The sequence below is a fragment of the Poecilia mexicana genome, unplaced genomic scaffold (assembly GCF_051168715.1).
Source record: "Poecilia mexicana isolate PSO_F unplaced genomic scaffold, ASM5116871v1 scaffold_12, whole genome shotgun sequence".
Taxonomy (NCBI): domain Eukaryota; kingdom Metazoa; phylum Chordata; class Actinopteri; order Cyprinodontiformes; family Poeciliidae; genus Poecilia; species Poecilia mexicana.
This window is the reverse complement of record NW_028263381.1, coordinates 12614295-12640326: the sequence shown is the minus strand read 5'-3', so window position 1 is coordinate 12640326 and position 26032 is coordinate 12614295. Positions and strand designations below refer to the sequence as shown.

The window sequence follows — 26032 nt, the reverse complement described above, 5'->3', positions numbered from 1 at the left end:
GGGGAGGAGAAGAGAAGAAGAAGCGGGAAATTAGAGATCGTCCATCCTTGGCCACATATTTAAAAAGAAGTAAACATAACTGAGGCATTTTTTTTTTCCCCTTAATCCCTGTTCTCTGGCTCATTATCCCGACTCCCTTCTACTGCCAAAGGAAAGCATCGGGACAAAGTTTATTCTGGAGAAAAATCTTGTTTTTTTCTTCTTCTTTGTGCTGTGAAATTGTCAGACCGTCCACACCGCTAGAAACTGCCACAGCCGAAGAACAGACTGATCTTTTCACACGGATCTGAGACGAGAAAGATGTGAACAGGAGGTGTGAAATTTTTCCATTTTCAAAAATATGCGTATGTTGATTTTTTTCTTTTTTTCTCATTCTGGCAACACAGCAAACAAGAATCTTAGGGGAGAAAAGAAGAAACACGTGCAGAACACCACACCAACTGCATAACCAACTCGCGGAAATCGCAGATGTTCTCCTCTCCCGCAAAACAAACCACCTCTTTTCTTCTCCTTGAAGCATGAATTCACATCAAAAAACACACACTCCCTTTCTTCCCCTTTTTTCCTGCCCGCTTTCTCTTGTTCGTGGACTTCTTTTTTTTTTCTTTTTTTTTTTTTTCTATCACTAAATTGCTGCTTTCCACATGTGACTCATTTTTTCAACAGCCTGAGCCAGACAGGGGGGAAAAAAGTCAAATCATGAGTCTACTCGCAGCCTCTCAGTTTATTTAAATCTCTCTCACTTAGGTGAAGCTGCATTCCTCCAGGGGGGGGCTCTTATAACCTCCACAGATCCCCCATTTTCTTTTCCGGCAGAGTCGTTCCCTACTAAGACGTGTGTCGGCCTGGCGACCCAGTTCCCAATTGAAGGAAAATTTTGGGGAGGCTAATTATTCAGTCTTACTGTTTTGAGTTTCACATCTGAGAGCTTTTTTTTTTTGTTCAAAGACAAATCCTGGAGGAATAAAAGAAAAGGAGGAGGCCTTGATTGGCAACCGTACACCCACACCTTTTATTTGCCAAGGAACTGAGCGTGCTCGCAGACATCCACCACCCTGACATCAGAGAGAGCGACCCCCAAAAAAAACAAGGCAGGAGGGGGGGGGAGGAAAAAGCATCAAGCACAAAAAAGCGTGAAAAGGGGGAGGAGAAGCAGGAGGATGGGGCGGGAGGGTTGAGAGGATGGAGGGAGGGCAACTTGTTGACATAGAAATGGAGATAGTGAGTCATTTTATTATTGGAAGACTGGGATTTATATTGTGTGTTCATAAAATAAAGGATGAAGTCTAACCTGTGCTTCTTTGCTTTACGTTTTTTCTCATCTTTGTGGATGAAAAACACACTTAAAAACCTCAAATTAATTGAAAAGTGATTAATTCATGTATTACACATGCATAAGATACATTACCATAACTATTTAAATATGAAACAGTTGAGCAATCAAAAAAAAAAAAAAAAAAAGAAAAACTAATTTTCCTCATATCTATTTTATTCACATCCTGTCTGTGGAACTCGGCCCTAATTGACCTGTCCTGGAGGAAGTCTTGTTAATCTTTAACTCCAGTACGATTTATGACAGAAGTCACAACCTTAAATGCTTTCTAAGAAAACACACATGGAAATAAATAACCACGATCACCTAAAGAGACACTGACTCTGCTGTCCGGCACTTATTTTTAATCTGGTTCATATTTCAACAAGGTATCCTGGTTGGTTTGGTTGAGTGTTTCTACAGAAACAACTGGCCAAACGTCACTCTCCTTAAGTGCAAAGGTGTTGATATGTAACTAAAATCTCAATAAGACACATTAAAATGTGTGGCTTTAGGTTGACAGACTTTGGAGAGGTCGAACACTTCGAAACTACGCTGTACTTTCCAGGCCTCAAAATGCTACTTACTAAAACTTGGCAGAGAATAAAGCATACAGAACGTTCTGATGCATGCTGCCATCATTAAATGATCGGCGCTCAGCTCACTCTACAAGATGAAGAGTGAACACTTTATTCTTAGCGGATTCAATCCTGCCAGCGATAATCAGGGAGGTGAAGCGGACAGCAGTCACATACCAACCGAGATGCACTTCAGCAAAACACCAAACGCTGCCATTGAGATGAGCCACCAGAACAAGGCTGGCTGTAACTGGGCCGCCAGCTGAATGGGGTCCAGTTTACAATTAGCTAAACAATAGCAGTCAAGTGAAAACGTAATACTATTGGGAGTTATGTTTAAGTTATCAACAATGAAGATTATTGAACATTTTTTAAGTGGCAGTATCCAGATGTTACAGCCTCACTCAGCACGCAAAGAGGAATATTTTATTCAGTTGAACCAAATCTGAAGTGAGACGATCAGCATTTTATTCAGATGGACATGAATTGGGCTTTATGTCATGACACTGGTCATAACTTGTAATGTCATAATGTCACAACTTGTAAGGTAATTTGAGGCTTTCCTTGTGTCTGGTGAAAGCATCTCTCTGCAGAGACATTACAACCAGATAAAGTAAGTCTTAATGCCAAAACTGCCTGTTTTATTTGCTTGAACTTCATTAAAGAGCTGTCCTAGAAAGCAGGATTAGTAGTTTAGCCAGCGATGTTGAGCTGAAACGCTAAATTTAACAACCAAACATCTTTTGAAGATTTCATCTATTCCCAAGCTGCTGATTCTTGACTTTAGAAAGATGGAAAAAAAACAAAAAACAAAAAAACGCTTCAGTCTCCACATGATGAGATGAAAGGGAATATACAATGGGCTCGATTTAACTTGAATTAATAAAGTGACTTGTTCATGATTACTGGACAACTAAATAAACACCTTGACAGAGGAAATTAGTGCATTTCTGCATAAACCACTGCATAAACAAAACCTAGCCCAATACTCTCAGCTGTAAGCAAATGATGCTTTCCCATTATCAGGGGCCCAACTCCCCTTTTAATGCACATGCATAAAAGCAATAGAAAAAAAAAAGCTATATTTTATTAAAAGGTGCTTGCGTTTACGCTGGTCACCTGCCCATACAACCCACATCAGAAACTGCCCTGGATGGAAGTAGTAGATTAAAGAGCCGTTTTCTTGAACTTGCTGTAGGTTAAGAGAAGGAGAGCGAAGATTTGGAATAAATTTGTTTGCAGTTTGAAGGAATATCAAGCCTTAATAGCTTTTCCAAACAATGTTGCCTTCAGTGTCTCAAAGAACAAAGTCCCTTGACCTGGAGTAACACAGGACACACTCTCTCACCAGTGCTGCCACCACCAACAGGTTGCAGTGCACTTCTCATCAGATTACATATAAGCAACACAAATTGAGCCGTTCATAGATATTTCCAGTCATAAAACCAGAAAAAATAAAGGAAATGGAAACAGATAGCAGTTGACTGCAGGCTAACAAACCAGATAATCACACTATTTAACCTGCTGACATCATCTTGTTAAAGTATCAGTGATCCTTTGAAAATCTGAATGATACCTACATTTACTTAAAACTGATACTGAGCTTACTTGCTGTCCTTTAAATTAAATTTATGAAAAGTACTGAAGCCTTTCTGTCTTTATTAAAAGTAATTGGATCACGCCACATACATTTTTTGTACTTATTATTTGAATGTGGTATTTTTTGCTTGCAGTGATCAAACTTGAGAATCTTACTACTCCATCCCTGGTGAGAACAAAAGAGCCAAAAGGGAAGTGGAGACCTGTGACAGGAAGGACAAAAGTCAGAGTAGATGACAGTCATAAGTTTTGTCACAAGTTATAACTGTTAAATATTAGCTCAGCCTTCTCAAAGTCAATGACATCCACCACTAATTTTGTTACATTTATAAACGGTTGGGCGAACTGAAATGTATCATTTTTACTCCTTTGTTCATTACAAGCTCAAAGAAACAAATCTTATTTTTATTCTTCATTTATTCTCTTTCCGAAGCATGCTTAAATTAATTCAGAAAAAAGATTTTCAGTCGTGACTGAAGACGACGCAACTGTGTTAAATACCTGTCTCTAATGAATTAATTACCTCATCTGCAAGGAGAAAAAAAAAAAAAAAACACGTCCTTGTGTGTTCACATTGCTGCCGTCTAATTTCTTAATTCTGAAGAAAAAAGGCACAAATGTTTTGAGCGCAGCAGAGGCGTAGACTGTCAAAGCCAAGCTTTTTTTTTTTCTTTTGTAATATAAGCTCTCTCAGGTGCATATAATTAGAGCAAATCAAGCAGGAGCATTTATCTGGAGCAGAAGTTACGCCCCTCTCTGTGAGAAAGCACTTGACTGTTCCTTGTGTCAGGATTTGATGCTGCTGCTGCTGCTGCAAATACCGAAAAGAACGCTTAATAAAACTTTAAGCCCGCTCAGAGCAGAAAATGTAAATCCAGAATCGGTCGGGCAGAGCCGCAAAAAATAAACAGGAAATTATGTACGGCGCTTTAATAACTGAGCTTCCTCTGCTGGCAGATCCATGACAGTAATAACCTCAATCTAACCTGTATTTCTGAAGCAGGCTGGTTTGTCTCCACAGGCCAGATTATGAGTTCACAGCCAGACATGGACAGATGGAGGCAGAGGTTAGTCCTCCCTCCTGTGCTCTGCCACACACACACACACACACACACACATTTGGCAAGCACTTTTTCACAGGACAATTACCTTACGACCTCTGCCAGCCCACACACACGCACACACGGGCACGCACGCAGGCAAACACACTTGGCCAATTACGAACACACTGAAGGAATGATAACAGTCACAGAGGAGCCACTCACACAACCTGTCATGGTGTGCACATACACACTCTACAACGCCTCTAGCTCTGTAAAATATGGCAAGCATCTCTGTTTCTGAAGGGCACAGCGCCCATCTGTAGCTCTAGCACACAGAAGACAACCAGACTGTCAGAGTATCCCTGTGTTCTGTATTTATTAGATTATTTTTACCTTATTTAAACCCTTGCAAAAAAAAGAAAAAAAAAGAAAAAAGGAAACTCTTTTCTTTCTGCTGGCTGATGAGGTCTAATCATTGTGCTGATAATGCAAAGTTGCATTTTTATTCCCTCCTAGCATTTCTGAATTAGCGCTCTCATTTATGGTAACTGTGATGACAAGAAAAATACACAGGATGAATATGATGGTTGTTTTATAGTCAACTACTTTGCAAGTCGGTATTACAAATGTGATTCCCAAAATTTAAAAATGATATTTTCTCTGGTCGGCCTCATGTCTATGCTGCCTGGCTTATTCTCCTCCAGATTAACTTCAATACACACAGTGGCTCTGAAAAGGTGTACAGACTCTGTTTAGAGAGCCAAGTTTTGTAATGTAGAAAAATATGAAATAAATTATTTTAGAAAATTGATGATATAATATCACAATTTGTCCTGTAAGATTTCTAAGAAAATAAAAAAAATCTATTCGTTGGGGAATGCAAAAAATAAAAAGGTTCAGAAGATTGGTTGCATAAGTTTGCACGCCCTTTAACTACTCAAAATACTTTTCTGATGTAGTTTCTGATTTACTTTCAGCAATCAGTTTTCTTGAATTTAGAGCACCTAGGAGACAGAAACTAAAGATCAGACGGACTTCATTGTGGAAGTGTTTAGTCAGGTAAAAGATTTGAAAAGTTACATATTTTTAGTTATAAAACATGGCTCAATAAAGCCAGTCTTCGATAATCAGAGAGAAAGTGGAACATTATGTCTTTAGTTGTGTACTACATGTTGTTATATTTCGTCACTTTACAACCGCTGGCTTAAACTTAAAGAAGTGCAAATTCGTGAAACGGAAAGAAGATAAGGATTCATCCATCCAATGTCTATATTTGCTTATTTGTGCAGTTTTCTTCTCTGTGACTTTCTCCTCAAATCGGAGACAAAGTCGCTGATTTTTCCAGACACTGAAAGCTTCTCAAACCCCACAACATGATGCTGCCACCACCATGTAACATGATGATCTCGTGGTTCAGGGTGATGTGCAGTGTTAGCTTTTCAGCACAAATAGATTTGTGAAAGCCAAAGAGTTTAGATTTGGTCTCATCTGACCAGAAACCATGGGTGCCGAGTCCCTGACAGGCCTTGTGGCAAATCTGAAATGCACCTACTTATAGCCCAAAGTACCACAATCTACATGTTCTCTAATTTGGTAACGTTTGAAGGCAAGTGGTAACTTTGAAATGACCTATTATGTAAAAACCACATAAAACCCCCATTGAAATGTATTGATGTCTATGGCTTTAACAAAATATAAGAAATGTCAAAACAAAAACAGTAAAGCTGAATTCTTAGCTGACTGAGTTCTCCACAAAGATCCTAAAATATGTGATAGGTCACACTTTAAATGGGAAACACCTGCTACACGTGGCTTATTGAATGGCTCTCTAACTCTTTCTTATGTTCCTGCATTCACCTTGACCACATGCCGTTTCAGTGGCACATAGGAGCGCCACCTAAGCGTTATCAAAGTCATCAGCTCTTAGTTTTCTGCGATTGAATCTCCTGAATAGGTGATATTTCACCCACACCCTTCCTCCTCCTCCTGCTGTTGGTTTTATTCATCCGTTGTTAAAGAGCACATTTGCAGGCTCATAAAACAAACTGTCACCTCATTTTTCAGGGATCAAGCAGATGCTTTTATGAAGATTTGTGAATTAAAAAGGAAGAATAATTTGGATTTCGTGAACTGTGAACTCGGTGTTAGGGTTGCCGTGGCTGCAAAGCAGTTTATGTGTTGCTCATTGACGAGGTCGCATAGAAAAGAAAGTGCGCCTGCAAATTTAATGACTGCTTAAATTTGGCAAACTAAAAAGCTCCTTCAATAACAAAAAAAAAAAAACATTGCAAGGAGTAAATAAACCAAAGAGCTTCACACCTGAAAATATAGCTGATAGCACCATTAAGCAGATTAAGAAACTGCTGCAAGAAAACAGGCAATATATATACAGACAGGACAATCAGTTGAAAGTTTACCAAGCTTCACCATGAAAGGTGAAAAAGAAAAATCATTAAAGCTCAGTTTTTATAGAATAAAATTATACTGCACTAAAACATAAAAATATTCTAAAGATTTTTACACGTCTTTTCACTGGGTGGCAGTGAATGTGGAACATGAAGAATAAAGGATGGAGGAAGTAAGAAAACCTTATACTCTATTTAGATCCAGAGTTGTGACTCAAGTCTACGTGTTTAGGTAGAGTTCATTTAATGAGTCATATTTTAGTGTGAAAGTCGCTCCGCAGGGAAGGAAGGAGATAGCAGCTGCTATAGTGACTGCGAAAAAATAATTTGGCCTTTGCACCAAAACAGAGAGGAAGGTGTCCAAGTTGTGACCTGAAAGCACTTGTTTCAGATTTTAGTAAGATCCAACAAAATTGGAGAGCTGAAGCTGCATTTCTGTCTGCCAGCTGATGGATGAGAGAAGACGATCTGCAGTGATGGATGCTGTCAGATTTTGAAAATGAAGCAGACGGAAGCTGTTAAAATGTCGGTTTTACAAAAAGAACCTCTAACAGGCTGCGTTTTATACAGTATAACCTGTAGCCTAAGCAGTGTAGATGCAGTGAATGCATCGAGATAAACAGTGCCCTCCACAAATATTCTACAATATTAGTAATGTGTGAATAAACTTTTAAATAAATCAGGTCTCTAGCAGTGGAGATTGACCTTCTTTACCACCTAAACTTGAATCCTTCCCACACAAATGTGACAAATATTTGTCACATTTTTCAGGCGTTAATTACTGCTCTAACTACAGGGAGGAGGAAGTTAATCAAAGTAGTTTTTCCAGACTTTCTGGCCCTTACTCTACATATTAGCTGTTGAAGTTCACAAGAATGTTGGAAAAAAACAAGTCTGACTTGTTCGGAAGAGTATTGAAGAGATGCCAAAACTCTTCAAAAAACTCTTCAATGAAAGATAATAAAAGCAAAGTATAGATGCCTGGTCATAAAATGTGCAACGTTTGGTCACAAAAACCTCTTGCCAAGTGTGAAATGTGTATCCATCTGTTTGACAGTTAAAGCTCGTTTTACGACAGTCAATACGTGACAGAACAACTCAAAACACAGGAAAGAAAATCAACAATTAAATTATTTAAAGAAAAAAAAAAGGCCTACAAATACATCCTTTGAATCATTGCTGCTAAATGTGGTTCTGTAAGCTTCCGAGTTGCGGGGTGTACTTAGTTTTTTTTTACTCATTGCTTTTCCTCTTTGGCTTTATTTTTATTTAATTCTGCCAGCATCTAATCTGTGTGTATTTTTGTACCCTTGAATTTTAAATCAGTTCAGTACCTGGTGAAACCAGAGCCTGTTTTTTTATTATGACCTGATACACAAAACCTGAGAATTGAAGCCTTTGTGTGTATCGAGGATGGATTTTCTTTTTTCCTGTATCAACTGAATTAGTGTTTGTTTTCTACCTATAAAATCCTTCAAGTTAAGCTTTGGTGACGTGTAAATTTCTAGAAAGCCATGCAAATCTCTGGAAAAATCACCGGCTTATGTCCTCATTTCATATTCGCCCTTACCTAAAATTTACATTTCCACAGATTAACCAGATAAGAAGCTAAAAATGCTACATTACAGAAGGCTAAACGGGTTGTTATTTGGTTCTACTGGACGTGTTTTTGGTTGGTGTGAAGTGGCGGCTGACTGCAGACAGCTGTGAGTCTGTGACTAAGACCTTATCATAGTTGACTCAGACACATTTTTTAGCTATTTGTCTCAAAGGGGAGGACCGGTTTTATCAAGTGATACTGCTTGTTATGACCATTTACAAGGTCAAAAATCCCCACATATTTCCACTGTCATGTGTCGGGATAAAATAAACTGGATTTGATTAACTCTTTCACCCTCTTGTTTGACTTTTCAGTCTGTAAATGTGTTGATTTTGTGACTAAATGAAAACTGTGTGTGAATAGAGTTGTGGAGGTTCACCTCATACCAGAAATAATACAGCTGAAAGTTTTAAACTGAGTCAATAATTGATTATGTGTTTTATGTGAAGTATTTCACAAATCAGAGATTTAAAAAAAATGCTCAATTTCTCTTGACGAAGAGATCAAATCCTGTGTTTAATTTTTATCCTATTCATTTATTGTACTACAGCTAAGAATCCCGCCATGTTCAGGTTAACGACACTTTATTTAAATTGGCACACTTTTCATAAACTTTCATAAGTTCATAAAAGTCAAATACGGAAACTAAAAAAACTAAATCAAAAGATCCTGCTGGACATTGTTTTTTCTTTTTTGCATGATAATCCTTGGAATAGAAAAAATCAAAATAGCTGGAAATGTTAAAGTCTTTATATTGGTCTCCATTTGTTTATTTTGTTCTCTGTTGGATGCTCATTTTAACAGTTTTTTTTTTCCTGCGGCAAATTAAAACCAGATTTGAAAAAGTCCCCAAAAATACTTGGTCAGTTTCAAAGAACTTTAATCATGATTGTTCAATAAATTCCTGAAATTACTGAATCACAAAACCTACAAAAAACAAACAAACAAACAACAAACGTCTTTGATACTATTTCGGCTGGAAAAACCGTTCGGAAGAAAAGTTGAACGTAGTGAATTGAAATCAGTCCACAGTTTTGTGTTTAAAAACCTCACTGCAGAGCAAGCTTAAAGCGGAAATCCAAATCCTGTAATGTAAACAAATGTTTGTTAGTATCGGTGTCTCTTTCCTGCAAAAAGCAGCTGAGGCTCGATTTAAAAGTCCTTCAGATTCTACAGCAGCCATTCACTCCTCACACTCAGCGTAATTTAAGGTTGATACAGAAAGATTTGCTCAGTTCAAGTCAGCTAAAAAAAACACCAATGTTCATTTAGATGTTTTCGAAACAATATGTGTAATAACTTATTATGATACACAATGCACCATAATAAGGTATTACCCTCAGCCACAACCACCAACGGTACACAAATGGCAAAAAAAGATAATTTTTTTCCCCTTATTGTGAGCTGACAGAATTGAGCCGAGTTCTCATTTGAGATGGAATTACTAAATTGTAAAGTATAAAAATGTGAAATTACTTTGACTATATCAGTAGCATTAGCTTAAGTAAACCACAGATCCCTGTACCGTTGCTAATAGTCTGTACAATATTTATTCATGTAATTGATCATTTAAATGATCATTAAAGATCATTTAATTTAGTTATTTTCACTTTATAAAGACAAAAGATCCTTTAGTTTCTTCCTCCCTTAATTGACGCCAGCGACAGACTGTCTTCAACACTAAAAAGCTGCACTGCATGACAAGTTAATTCATTTGAACTATGTTTATTAATCTCCACATGTAAGGCACAATCTGCTATACGTGGAGATGAGCTACATTAAGGTGGTATGGTTTTACACGACTTGATACGTCACTAGAAGGAAGGACAAACTATTCCTTCTTTGACATTCATGCGCTTTTTTTCACAAGGCCAAGTTAAGTAAATCCCTTTGTTCTGATTTTACCTTGTTATGAAAATGACTGGCTGCTTTCAGAAGACGGTAAAGATTTCCCACAATTTCCATATAACAAACAACGCTGGTCTTTGAGAATCCAACGCTTCCGGCACGAAACATAAGTACATGAAAAGGCAAATTACAGAGAGATTTTCTTATCAGCAGAGTCTTAGGTGCAGATCTCTCCTTGTGTGAGCGTTAAGTAACCTTTAGTGCCTCGCTAGTGTCATTTATTACTTTATTGATTGTTAGATTCTATAAAAGCATATCAACATCAGAGGTCTGGTATAAAAACCGCTGGCGAGCCGCCATGCGTTGCGATGGGTTCTTCAAATTATTCTGTAATGAAATCATTACAGAATAGAAACAAGCTAATAAGCATTCAAGATACCTAACCCTTCTGCATGTGGATGCAAATTTACTAGATGTTAATTGATACCTTTGTGAGATTACTATAAGTCTAACCATTTTCTATGTTCGGGTTATGCATGTGTGTCCACAACAGCCTGCTCATTTGGGTGTGTGTGCGTGTGTGTGGGTGTGTGTGTGTGTGTGTGTGTGTGTGTGTGTGTGTGTGTGTGTGTGGGGGTGTGTGTGTGTGTGTGTGTGTGTGTGTGTGTGTGTGTGTGTGCATTCATATTTATGTCCCCCTGTCCAAAATATGTCACTTTCTCTCCGGCTGTGCTGGCAACATGCTGATGACTCAGCCCATTCAACACATTAATCCTGTTTCTTCGCAAAAACTGTACTCGGCCCACGCCGAGTTTTTAATATGCTGCATATATTACAGACCATCTGATTTCAGGAAAGCAAGTCCATGTGAGCTGAACTTGACGTCTTAAGGTTTTTCGTTAGGAGCCATTACAGTGCTGCGGTGGCAGAAAAAAAAAGCGGTAATACTGGGTCAAAGGTGCGCACACTGTCAAATCTATGTCAGAGTCGCGATCGCTTAACTCATATCGACATTTACACAACAGCAATGAAAACAACACATACTAGGCATTTGCATAAACTTTCATAATCTCACTTTAATACTTGAATACAAAGAAATGTTAAAATGGGCCAGTGAAAAATGGGAAGTTAGTAAAACAGACAGAAAACGCAGTGAGTTTCTAGTCATGGACGCCAGTGATAAAGTTAGAGCAAAGGGAAGTGACTGAAAGACTTATCATGCTTTACTGTGTAAACATTACTTTGTTTTATAACTTACCATAACAAAATATTTCATAACATCTTTAACAGTCATTATTTCTGCTATTCAATTGGCCTAACAGCCCAATTTAAAAACTGCTTTCAAAGCCATACCACCACTCATAAATAATATCACACTTTAATTATAATCTTCAGTAAGAATCCAGAGGTGTCAATGTGAACTTTTTGCACTTGTAAAACATATCTCACAGACTAATCCTGACGAAAGAGGGCAAATTAATTTTACTGAGCCAGACTGAGCATGATTTTCATATATGAAAATCTCAATTCACAAGTTCTTAAGGTGATATTTCAGTTATTGGTATTCTACTGTAATGTTAGTTATATTGTAGTGCTCAGTTTTCTAGTCTTTTGAAGCTCAGGTCAGATTTCAAGTAGGATTCCTCCATCAAAATCGATAAATATGTACCAGCAGGAAGTTGCTTAGAGTTATGTTTGTTTTGATCAGACGTTATAAAGCCTTATATTTCATAAGAGTAAACCAACCCAAGATGGGATCAGAACCATGATAGCAATAGTGTATAACATGAAAGTTTTACAAATTAAAATAGAATTAAATGAGGGATGTTAGCATTTGGCTGTTATCCCTTTATTGATGAAAATAATTAGCTCAACTCAAAGATACTAACTGGTGCAAAATGATTGGCTTTTGGTCATCGGGACAAAAATGTAACACATGAATCAAAGAGTGAAGGAGCAGATTATTCTAGGGTTGTTTTGTTGTTGACATCTTTAGTTTTTCTTCTAATGTTTTATTAAGTGTCTAGAGCGGATGTGTCGTTACCCTTCGATTTACAGGTCAGATTTAGTTACACGTCAACATTGTCCACATATTCAAAAATAAAGCAGGCTATTTATCTGTGTACCGAAATTGAATTTAAGTGTCTTTAACTAAATACAAGTTTAAATCATTGGATCTCCAACGTAAGTTGCATTATTTTAGGGCCTGTTGGAGTTATTACACGTCTTGTTGCCAACAATCCTTTATTTTGTGTAAAATTCCGCAGTCTAATTTTGCACCGTTTTGTAACGAGTGTTAAGCAACATCCTGTTGCCACCCGAGCAATTAAGCCTTCTAAGAATTTTCCAGACGGACATCAGTCTTCGCCTTTTCACACAGAAATCTGCACTGCTTTAATTTTCATTTATGACTCAAAACATGAAACAGCCTGCTAATTATTCACACAGCGGCAGCTGTTGCCGTTCTGTCAAATCTGCATAAATCAGCCAGTCGTTTCTGAATGGAAGAGCGTCTCCGTCGCAGGAATTAACTCGCACAATTTGTGAGTGGATATGGCATCGATTAGCAACAACAATCATTAATTTGCTGCGACTGGTTCGTCTAGATATTCGTTCTGAAAACCCCTTTGGTCTTCATAAACAGAAAACATTGAATAGTAATTGATGCAACCTCTCACAGGAGCTGATGTACATCTTATGTTATTAAAAGCTCTTTACATCTGTCTAGTCTGAAATTAGTTCAAGATGCTTGCGAGACCCAAGTTTTTAAGAGAACCTCGGGTTTCTAGCACTAACTGAAACAACAGCTGATCATGTAATGCGTGGATATTATTAAGACACAGTATGCTGCAACTGAAAGGCAACAAGGCGCCTTCACAAAACCAGGAGATATCAGATAAAGTTAGAGGAAAAAAAGAAAAATCTCATGAGGGAGACAAAAACCAAAGGAAAGAGAAGCAAACTCAGCAAATAGATGTTCAGGTGTGAAGCTTCCTAAGACTTGACAAAACACTGATATTCCCCATGTTACGACTGACTCTAATTTGGAGAAAATCCAGCCTCTTCTTAATTAACAATTACCAAAATCCCGTTCACACCCCAAGTGCTATTTTCAGCGCTTAATGGGACTTATGAAGAAAAGCCTGTGAGATTTTACAAAATAAGCGAAGTAGTCTTGTTATCATCACTGAAAGAAGACGGTGTGTGTCTGCGGGATTGTGCGACTGTGTAGGTGTTTGTGTGTAAGCGAGCACCTGTTATTTTTTTCCAAAGCAATCCTCCTAAAGAAACATTTATGCAAATACTGAAGCACACAGCCTGCAGTAGTATCACCTGTTTTCAGTTAAACTTTCCAGATACGCCCAGGTTTCTCTTGAGTGTCATGAATCTTCATTCTTCTGATATTTTATGTAGCGATTTTTGGAGAAATTAGCTGGTCAGAAACTGAAAAATCCTATCCTTTTCTGATGCGTGAACATACCATCCTTAAAGGCTCGCAAATTGCAGTAACACAACTCCTTTTCAGTAAGGACTAAGTTAGGTATTTTGGTATAGCTGGGGTGATTAAAGATGTGACTGTGTGATACAGACATGTTCAGCCATGTCTGTGGCTTATTCAAACTTTAAGATAAAAAAAACAACAAAGTTGCTCTGTTTTATCCTTTAAAAAGTCAAAACAAAGGAAAAGGTTCATATTCTGTAGCCAATAGACAGGGAGAGCTGTGTTTACAGGTAGCAATGCTAACCATGCAAAACCTGTTAGCATTATTATGCTAGCAGTAGAATAAAAAAAATTAATTTATATACAGAATTTTTACTGTTTTAAAATACGAGTCAAAGCCAAATTTTAAAGAGACTATATGAGAAAATTAATGGACACTCAAGTTTAAACAGCAATAATTATAGTTCTTACAAAAAACTGTGAACTCTGCTGCAAAACTCTGATTGGTGTTATTATTAGTCCAATGTAAAACATGATTCTTTGTATGTGAGTTTAACTTTTCCGCTACTACTAAAGTGTAATAGTGTAAAGTGCGTTGGGTGATCAATTAATCTGGAAAAGCTCTACGTAAGCTTAGTCCATTTATAAGCAGTAGATTTGCAGTCTGCAGCTTTAGGAGTAATCATTTCAACAACCAACTTTGTACTTACAAATATGTACTTTTCAGTCACCTAAACATGACGGCAGGTTTTGAAACAAAGCTCAAACAATATAAGATTACAATTAATTTCTCCAACAGCAAAAAATTTCCATAAACCCGAGACATGGAGGGAAAAAAAAAAAATCGCCCTTTGACACACCAAACTTCTGATTACGTCTTTATTGTCTGAATGAATAAACAGACAAATAAAATCACACTTTTGAAAGCAGTGACACAACTGCAGCAGCTCCGAATCAATAGCCATAAAATGTAATAGAATTGTCTCAGTTATTATCAAGTTTACTGGACCTCAAAGAGACTCATAATCAATATTTTCGGTAGCCATTAGCAGCGCTTAAATTGGTGAGGTAATGCTAAAATTTCGCCCTCCTACATACTCGTTTTATGGGTTCAGGTAATGAAGTTTTTGCTCTCAAAATCAAATCGCTGCCTCCTCCTCTCGCCACACTGACTCATTGTGTTATTATGATAGTTAGGAGCCCGTGTGGATCTTTCGAAATCAATAAGTACGACAAAATGCATTATTCAGGGAGGCCATTGTGTGCCACTGCAGGACGGTGCACTTATTTGTACATAAGTACAGCTTGATGCAAATATAACTCTATGCTGCTCATTTGTACAGAGTAAAGGGCTCTCCCTGCAGCAGCAGTTAGAACATTTGGCAAATACTTACTGCAGCCCCTGAGAGGCCTTTTCACATCAAGTCAGCTTATTAGGTAACTGATGCTTCAACCTCTCAAACCAATATACCTGTTTTCCCCTCCTGGCTGTTGTTCTGCAAAACCAAGCCCATTATAATCCCTCTCCTTTCCCCCCCTGTCTCCCACTGTCTTCCTGTGGCTCGGTCGATATGTTGGACAGCCATACACGTGCGTGGGGAGATAATGCAAATGTCTCTATAAATAGGGACAATAATGCTGACAGTAGCACTCTCCAAAGTGAGATATCGCAGTGTAATTTTCACTAACACGCACAGGCACAAATCCAGGTATCCGGTAAACAGTAGCAAGGGGAGGAGAAGAAAAAAAAAAAGAACCCCAAACTCCGTCGCTCTGTGCTTCATCACAGCGATACTCCTGAAGCAGCACAAAAATGCTTGAGTTTGCAAACCAAACACATTTCACATTTATGCTATATGAGGCTCAAAAACAGGAGCGCGCCACAGAAAACAGATCAATGTCTCCAGAACATCTTGAACAAACAGCACAGCAACTCCGATCTGCAGCCGACTAAATAACCTGAATATTGACTTTGCTATATGTTGGCCTCTGCGGCTCATGTAGTGTATTATGTTCAGGCACACTTTAATGCTCAGATCCATTTGGCACTCAAGCGGCTCACATCCCTGGCATGCACCTCCATCTCATTTTTTATTTTTTTTTTGCAGTCGGTTTTTCATAAAAACCAACTAAAACCAGAATATAGCTGTATCCCATGCAATATTTCCCCAGTCTATATAAGTCAGCGCAGCGTAATAAAGAGCAGCCATCAAATTATGCCTGGTGTACAAGCTTCTAACCCAAACTTTGAGAGCACAATAGAAGCTGAGGTAAAGACCGATGGGATGAAAAAATAATTGAGACGGATAGAGCAGAGCTGCGAGCCTCATCCTTCATCTCTGTCACGCTTTTTTTTCTTCTTTCCCCTCCCTCGCTTTCTCACCTTTCAGCTCATGATGAATGACATCAGAGAAGTTGGGCTCCTCGCCCCACCAGAAGATCCACAACTCCCTGGCATCGGGCTTGATCTTGCGACGCCACACACACAGCAGGTTGGCCTGTACGCAGTGCATGAAGCTGCGCAGGACCGGGTCGTCCTGGGCCGGGGCCGAGATCACGGGCCCGTACTCCCCGCCGCTGCAGAAGCTGTAGCGGCGCCATTTGATGCCCGTCAGCTCCGCCTGGAAGAGGAGAGTAATGATTAAAGCGTTGCAGCAGTGAATGTTTAGCTATTCGACAAGCTAAGAATTAGTTCTTGTTAGGCAATGTTATCACTACAGTCTGCTCAGAATAATGTTTGCTTGTAGCTGTGTGCTTGTGTGTGTGTTGCTATTATAAACATAAAGATGCTCCAAGTCAGCTTGAGCACAGTTATCAGACACATATAGAACAATAAAGCCTTATATAAGACATCTTGCTCTAAGTAAAACTTATTTTTCCAATGAAACGATAAGAATAAAAAACTCCAGTATAAAATGTCTTAAAATATTCAAATTTTACACAATAATATCCCTTTGAGTTTGACACTAAACAGTTTTCTGCATCTTTAACGGATATGAGAACAACAGCAGATCTTGATCACCGAAGACAGAACTTAATGTTTTACATCAATAATTAAAATTTGGGTAAAGCTCTGAAAATGCAGAAGCAGAGACGAAAATGTTCAACATGTTCTAAATATCAGCAGCGGCCTCGTTTACTGGTGATCAAAATATGTAGGCCATGGTGCGATGAGGTTATAATTAATAAAACGTCAGACGTCACAGACCAACTGCTTGTCATGGAGAACATGATGTCACTGGTGCTGCTGACGAGAGACAAAGCAGAGTTATGATGCATGCTCTGCATGGATGTTGCTGAAAGAGCATACTCCAGCACTTCTCTAAACTATAGGACTATATGGGTGAAAGTGACTGCAGAGCAGCAAGCGGCTGCATGAAAAGTGGGACTTTCGTCAGCATGCGGCCATCTATGCTGCCGTGGAAGTTCAGGGAAACAGCTGCTCCCATCAATCAGCCAGTGAAATGATTTCTGCAGGTTTTCATGGATAGCAAAAAAAAATACCTGCTAGTGTTAGGTAGAAAGTAATTAAAGCTTCATTTCTATGTCACTGATGTGTGTTACGCTTTAAAGACTTTAAATAAGACACAGACTTCATATTGTTAGCAATTTTTACAGTGATAACACTGGACAACACAGCCACAGACCTTCCATATCAGCAAATATAAACATTCTATAGGGCAAAACTGATTAATCAATTTTCCAAAATAAGGGGCTGCTCACTGGCAGGTTGCTGCCCTGGGCAGTGAGCCACATGGCCGAATGACTGACACTTTGAGTTCTTCTTTGGTTCATTTGCTGCCAGGCTAATCTACAAAGCACTAATGAATTCATGATCATCTCCAGAAGTTTTCACCTTTCCAAACATTTGTCCACAACCAAAACAATTTTTTTTAACTTTCCTCGTAACATTCTACTGCAACAAACTGAACTTATCACAAGGACTCAACAGCTTAGGAGCAACACAAGGTTGTTGTAAAAATACAAAATAAAAAAATAGGAGAAAAGGAACATCAGTTATTGTTTATCAGATGCTTAAGAGGGAAGTTTTGTTATTGTATGTAAATACTCCATAAAGTGTAGCAGGAAACTGAAACCGAGCCAGATGCTGTCATGTGTAGATACTCTTGTAATGAACATTCCTCCGTTGCATTTGTGTACGCTTCCTAAGGGGCAGGGTAACAGTTTCTAAGCATGCTGTGAAGATCTTTAGAAATGTGGACTCCAGAAAGAGAGCATCAGATCTCTTTATAAACACTCAGGGCAGCCCTGAGACACAGCTGCTGCAAATGCAAAGCTCAATTTGGACACTTGGTTGCATAGCAGTGAACTATTAGGGACTTATGGGAAGCATTTCTGGACGTATCATAACACATCATACAGTTTGGAAAGACCAATCCTACGTGCTAAGCTTTCCTGGAAGTTCCTGAAAAATATCTTTAAGAAATAATTTAAAGATTGTTGTAGCCATGCAATTCTTTCTGTGAGAATAAACCAGCTACCCCAGACAGCACTGGGGTTAGGTTTCTTCAAAAGGAGTAGGACTTCTTAAGTGAAGTGATGAAATTATAAACAGTTAATTTCAGCAACAAATCCACACAGAATACACCCAAATCAAAGAAAGATAATGAGAGAGGACAATTATTGTCTAGGAACGGCCTATAGGCATTTAGTTTGGTGCTAAATTTTACCAGAAACCTGTGATGTGACCTGCAGATGGTTGCTGACAAGAGATGATGTCCTTACAATCAGGTATTCAGACAACTTTTGCCAGGCAGCGAGTGCAAATGTTGCTACGTCTAGATGTGTGATGCTGATAAGTTCATGAGTGTGCAAATGCAACCAGGCCACTTCAGCTTTTTCATTCTGTTGTTTCTCATGAATATGTCTCTTTTTTAGTAGAACTGTACATCTTAATTGTCACATTATATACTTAAATATAAAAATAATTTTCAGTGATTTATCTTTTTTAATTTTTTTGTATTTAAAAAAAAACAAAATATATATATTTTTTTACAAGATTCTGTGTCTTGTAAGTCCATTATCTGATTTTGAAGTCTGCTTTTTTTCTAACATATTGTGCTTTCAGATCAAAATGCTGATCAGACAGAGCTCGTTTTATCAATAACTCCACAGTCGCTGTCAGCTTTTGCCCTCTTCCTGTTTGCATGACTACAAGGCTTGAGAAAATGTTTAAGATCAGTCAGTGTCTCGCTGATAAGCTGTTAGAACCTCGCACATGGCATCGCTTCACTTGAGGAAGACTAAATAGTGTAATCGCCGCAGAGAGACGAGGAGAGAGACAGCAAGGCATAAAAACGGATATGAGAGGAACAGCTGAGTGAAGTCAAGCTGAAGAACCAGCATGTTGACTCATGAGGGAGGGAGAAACAAGCAGAACATTACTATCTGGATACTGTTTGTGTTGCTTTTACCAGTAACGGATCCAAGTTACAAGTTTGCATACACTCATCAAGGCTAAGATTTTTATGTGACATAAATTTTGACTTTTAGAAACCTCTGACCTCTTTTAAAGGGGGGAATGAGCACACGTCATACGTGTTGCACACGGCTGAGGTTTCTGTGGAGTTTCTCTAATCCACACATTGTCAAAATTCTACATACATGCTCAAATAAATACAAACATACCCCACTAATACTTGGTTTCATGTCACTTAGCAAGTTGCAGAGAAACATCATGGCCATCAACCAGTTTCTCGCAAAATTCTGGTTAAACATTTGACAGCTTTCCTTTTCAGAACTTGGTAGATATCTCCTCAGTTGGTTGCTTTCCTGGTATTCATTATTGGTTTTCAATGCAAGGTCCATAAATTTTCCAAAAGTAACACATCTGCGTTGAATAAGACCCTCATCATGATGCTACCAAGAAGACGCTACAATAAAACTTTTCTCCAGAAAGTGACTGCACTTGGAAACTAAGTGACATTTAAGGAAGTATTATTAGGAGTGAATGTAAATATTTAAAACTGTGCAAAAGACAAAAAAACAAAACAAAAAAAAGCACTTAATTTTAAAAGTCACTGAAGTTATATTTTGAATCTATAAAACAAAGAATTCAAATTCATCAGAAGAATTTAATATGGATTTAATGCCGTTGATACGCATGGAAGTAGATGTCTTCCTACAAATGTACTTTTTTTCTGTTTCATCAGAAACAGATGCCTACTCCACTTTCCTTGATCTTTTGGGCGTTTTTTTTTTTATTTTTTATTTTTTTTCCATGAAAACACTCTTGATCCTTCTGTGCTTTGGAAACTTTTTACTATGTTTGTTTGTGTCTTTGTGCATGCAACTGTGCATGAATGAGCGCGGTTCACAAAAGGCATTGCGGAGCAGGAAAGAGATTTGGCATGTAGGGGCAGGGGAGAAGTGGAGGGGCCGGGGTCTCTCAACACTTTGCGCTGCCCTCCTCTTCTCCCCTGTGTCCACCCAGCTGTGAGGATCGTGTTTGGCACACTAGCCTGGGCACCGAGCCATCCGACGACAACCGAGAGCAGAAAAATACTGACCCATTTTCACACTAGGACAGGTAGAAAGAGGGAGCTGAAAGGAAAACAAAGCCTGCAGAGTGTTTGAGTGGATGAAGAAAAGCCCGCTTTTTTCAGGTTTGACGATTGTGGAGGAAGGCACCAAGCATGATTATGTAAATTTAAGTGCAAAAAAAAAGAAAAAGAAAAGAAAAAGAAAAAATCTGCATAAAACATTTGACTTCTACAGATCTAACCTTCAATGGAGCATCCTAAAGGTGAGCACACACTAAGCCGTGAGCATGACCCCTATGAGCATCCAAACAGTAGAGTGCACCCATAATTACAAGGATGTCCCTCCTGTAATGACAGCATGTGTAATGAAAGACATAAACATTGGCGCTGTGATAAGCCAAGCACTAAAATTAGCCATGACAAGGTCAAGGATGCTGTTTGTCCCAAAGCAAAGAGAAAGACATCTGCTTGCACTGCCTCGTCACTCCCAGTCAATGTCAAAAGTTCCTCCAGTGTTTGGCGCAGCTGTCTGCCAACCGCTGAATGTTAAGGCAAAGACGGGGGTTTGGGGCGGAGGGAGGGGGGGGGCAAGCAAGACATCAGGAAATGTATTCACAGCTAAGGCACACCAGTTGTGTTAAAAAGCAAAACAAGCTCTCCTTCGAACTCATTGATAAATGGGCCTCTCCAGACATGTAAGACAGAAAATTACTCATCTCGGAAACATTTTTTTTTCACTCTCTCTCTCTCTCTCCCGCGAAATGCGAAGAGATGAGAGAGGAGCTGTGCTCGTTCCAGCTAGATTCCAACATCAGTCGGATGATGATAAGATATTTTAGAAGGGTAATAAATATTATATTTCAATCTTCTTCCTCTCGTTAAGGGAATCCATGAATAGGCAAATATGCTTAATTAATAGTATTTCACTAAAACTGCCTAAGCTGGGTACCAGATCATGATAAGCGTGCAAACTGGTTGAAACATCTCAAGATACATCTCTCAGAATCTATATGATGCATGTTTTATGATCGTAGTGAAACATTCCCCTTTCATGACACGAATGTGAAACGAGCCTCATCCATTATTCCTCACTGTCAAATAACAATGTGAAATGTTTTTTTTTCTTTTCATTTTTGTAGTGTAGCAAAAAAAAAAAAAGAAAAGGCTCGCTGTTAGCGGCTTATAAGATCATTTATATTTCCTGGTTTAATCGGTGGCCAGAGGCTGTGCAAACGCAGGTGTTGTGTATTTATCGGCCATGTGGAAAACGCTGTCCTAACACCCCGCTGAACTCCTCTGAATAATTAGCAGGGCCACGGTTGCAGGAAAGGGAAAAGAGCTGCAGTTACATGCTTGCAGGCAGCATCCAGACACGGTAACGCCGATGCTGCACGCCCACATCCCGCTGAGCAGCTATGAGAATGAGCAGAACAGAAGTGCTTGAAAAACACTTCTGTGTTTGGGAAGCAGAGTGGTTTTCCAGCTGATGTACAGTCATGCATCAGAGAACAAAGCTGAGATCCGCCTGCCGATCTACGTTCATTTACTGCCTCTCGCAAAGGTGTTCAGAAATTTGACTTTTCATAATGTTTTTGCTGTTATGAAACACAAAGAATTGCATAATTTGGTTATAAAACTATGTAACATTTGAACATATTACATCAAATGTGATACTCACTGTCATCCAAAAATAATACAAAGTAAAATCGCAAACTTAAAAAAAAAAAAAAAAAAAAAAAGAAAAACAAAGATTGTTGAAGTAAAAGTCATAAGAATCTGTTTGCGCAGTTTCCCCAAAGTCATGGAGTGGACAAAGCAAAGATGTGGAAAAAGCTGTCTGTTGACCTTTGGCCTTAAAAAATTCACCCTACACATCTCTCTGAACACATCATCTCTACAGTGAAACATAGCAGCATCATGCTGTGGGTGTTGATTTTCTTTCAAAGGAGATGGATGGAGCTGCAAACAAGGCAATTTTGAAAAGAAAACCTTCTAGTCAGCGCAAAAGACTTGAGAGAGGACCAGAAGTTCACCTCTCTGCAGTATAAAAAAGCTCCAGCCAGAGTTACAATGGAATGTTTTGGATCCATTCACATCAAAGTCCAGACCAAAATAAAATCCAGAATTTGTGGCTAGACCTAAAAATCGCTGCTAAAAGATGCTTCCCATCCAATCTGACTGACATTTCTTTACTAATCTGCAAAAATCTGCTCCAGTTCAAACTCTGGATGTGCAAAGTTAGTAAAGAATTTCCCCAAAAGGACTTTCAGCTGTGATTGAAGCTGAACATGGTTCTTCAAAGCTCTGACTGAACATCACACATTTATTGTTCGTACTACTCCTTCCAGTTCAAACCTTTGCACTTCCTTTTGTTGGTCTGTCACATAAAATTCAAATAAAACACATTAAAGTTTGTTGTGGTGACATGATGAATGTGAAAAGTTTAAGAGGTATGAATGCATTTGTAAAACACGATAGATGGGTGTTTACACAATCGTGTGTGCAGAAATAAACATCAGTGTCAAATCATCTGATAACAGGCTGCCAGTTGTCATATTTATTTTGAAACCATTATCACTTGTAACACATAGACAATCTGTCAGGAATGTAAATGCATCTGACTGAATCTACTTAAAAACAGATGCAGAGCATTTACAATACCAGTTAAAATATAATAAATAGAAACAAGCTTTAATTTATCCAGTTAGGGGTGATAAAGGCAGTGTGGAAACAAATTAAAGCGGGTTGTTTGCATTATTTCAGGTAAATGCTACTAAACTGAAAATGCATTACATCATAAAGGTTGACATGAGAAGAAATAACTTCGGGGGGGAAAAAAAAGTCCTCTGTTTGGAGTCCGTTTATTTTTGATTTGCTGCTCGCTCCTGAAGATCACATCTCGGCCCTTGCTGCATTTCACTGTGCAAGAAATCAAGGATCCTTCTCTGCTTCTTTAAAGAAAAAGCAGTGGCATGAAAAGGAAAAGACAAATAGGATGGTGGATTTTGTTTCTCTGTCAATAAAATATGAACTACTCCAAGCCCTGTGTTCGGCAGGAACCACCAGTTCAATCTCTGATTGAGTGCAGAACCAAAAACAAGAGCTTTTTCCTTCAATTGCCAATACGGACTGGAGCTTTGACCTTACCCTCACCTCTATTATCTTCCTTGTCTTCACTCTCACTCTCATCTCTCAGCACTCTCTCGCTGTCACAGATGCCTATTGAAAACGTGGAGAATCTTCTGCTCTTTTTTTTTTTTTGCCTTATTCTAGTCCTTTTTATGTCTCTTTGCAGAGTAAACACTGAAGTAAAAAAATGAATATTTTTAGGGTAAGAAAGAGTACATCACACTGCCTCTATAGCATTAAAAGAAAATTCAAACAAATGACAACATTTATATCTTTATGCGCTACATTTGTTTTACAAGTAGTTCATCAAACCTCTGACACCACTGTGAGCTCAGGATGTATCATCATTTCTATCTCAACCGTGCTTAGATCTCAAGGTTCTTGTAAAATAATCAAAAGCTCTTAATGTGTGGCATATTTTCCTCACACAGAAACTGGTTATGAACATGAGGAAACTATCCAGCTAGTGATTTAAATATTTGTCGTTCCAATAATCTTGAAATGAGAAGGAAATCCTTCTGCAGACGGCAAAGACAGAAAGGCTGAGACAAAAGAATCTGTGAAATGCACCTTTCAGGAATAGCTCTGGAGGATGAAAATATTTCAGCTCGTCTTGTTTTGTCTTTCAAAAATCTTTGCCACTTGAATTGAGGTTTTGAACAATTCGCGATTCCAGCGTGCTGTGTATGTGAAGTGCTTCCTGAAAGGTTTTAAGAAGACTTTTGTGTCCCTGACTTCATTTTACAGTCCCTGTAAGTCGCTGTTAATGCATTTGTTCATTCATCATTCTCATAGTTTACCTTCATACGGTGGAAGCAGGAGACTGATCCAGCTGGTGTCAGGCGAAACGTGGGATATAACTTGGGAAGCTCACTGGTCCAGTGAGATAACCCACCAATTACAATCAAACTCCCTCTTAAACTCTATATAAAACCAGTAGGTCACTAAACATGCATGTTTTTAAAACATTACAACCCACAGAAAGGACTGCACAGACAATATTCGAAGTGGCGATCCTCCTTCTGTCAGGGAACTGTCTTGATATAAGATGAACCGAAATGTGAACTCTTCACCATGCATGAGGAAAAAGCCAAGAAAATATGTGTTAGCTTTGCTTGTGCGCTGCTTAAGGCCTAGACCTTCATGTTCATAAATCCAAGGTGCTTGAATCTCATCGACAAGCACACTCTCTTAGTCATAGCCTTGTTGGCTTAGCTGAACCACAGTGTTCCACTCGGGAAATGCAGTTCGGACTGAGTCCTTATAAGGAGCTATGATGTGTTGATTTGCACATTTATTACTCATAGAAGAACTGAAAAACAAAAACAAGCCAAGTGATTTCTCACCAAGATGTCGATGCAGATTCCTTGTCCTTGTGGTTCCTAAGAGATAAATCATCTAAACGGGGATCTCCCCACACTCTACTTTTCAGAAACAATCTTCGTAGTCGTTTTTCTTCCACTCGCGACAGAACTCACCAGTCTCTTTACCTGCTGCGTGTTTGTCACTTCCTTTTAAATGGGACTCTTATTGTAACTCTCAATAGGAAGTCACAATCAAGTGGGAAATAAGGTAAACGAGGTACACAAGAGACCATCTACTCATGGTTCAAAATTGTAAATTCACTTATTTGAGTATTTTTCGAAAATCCACATATTCACAGATTTTTTTTTTCAAAGAAAATATTCAAAAGAATGGAAAGAAAATGCAGTGTGGGAAGTTTAAATAACTGGGCACAATGCAGCCAGCCCAGAAGCACGATTTATTTTTATTTGGGCTGATAAGAGTGGAGATAAGAAAGACCACTGATATTAGCTCTGTGGTACTGTTTTAACAACTCTAGCTGTATGGAGCATTAAAGCTAGGAGCTTGGTGACTGCAATGTGTTCATGCCTATGTGAGCATAAGCTACACTTTTCACAAATCCTGCAGTTTGGAAAAATCTCTGGCTAGTTAGCATAGCCAACCAATGACGACGGATAAACAATTTCCCCTTAACGGTAAGTTGTCTCTCTGCCATAAGCACAGCTGCAGCAAAACAGCAATCTTAAGCTTGTGCACAATGCTTACACCAAGCAGCGCATACACAAGTGTGATCAACAGCGCTAAGACCCTCCTCCTGCCTCTGACTGGTTGCTTCTGACCGTTCTGTGTACTTCTCCATATAGCAGTAGCAATAGTAGCAATAGTTTTGAGAAATATGTTTAAAAACACAACATATTTTTTAGAAAAGTTACATACTGCAGCTTTAAGAGCACTAACCAACTGCAGGCTAGCTACCTGAGCAGATATCCTGACTAATTAACCACCAGCTAGTTATCCTTATGTTACTCTTTAGAGTGTAACATTCTGCCCAGTTAGTCGAAAAAAGAAGAAGCATAAAGAGTTTCTTCAGTTTGATTGTGCTAAATATTTTGGTTTAGATTTTTGGTGTTAATATTGTGAAACTATTCATTCTCACGATCATCATGCTTACTGTGAGAATGTCACGTCAGCCCAGCCCACCTGTGATTCTGCTGTTTGAGCTTTCTCACAGCCACAGTTCAACATCAAGTGCAGCTAATGCGACTGAT

General features: G+C 38.6%; 1 protein-coding gene across 2 annotated transcripts in view; it reads right to left on the bottom strand.

Moving 5' to 3' along the window:
* LOC106917413 (mediator complex subunit 13L) overlaps positions 1-26032 on the bottom strand; it is a 92960-nt gene that overhangs the window by 52473 nt on the left and 14455 nt on the right. For both annotated transcript variants that reach the window (XM_014986364.2, XM_014986365.2), the window contains exon 2: positions 16211-16448. In XM_014986364.2, coding sequence (XP_014841850.2) covers positions 16211-16448 — 238 coding nt within the window. The remainder of the gene's footprint in view (positions 1-16210; positions 16449-26032) is intronic.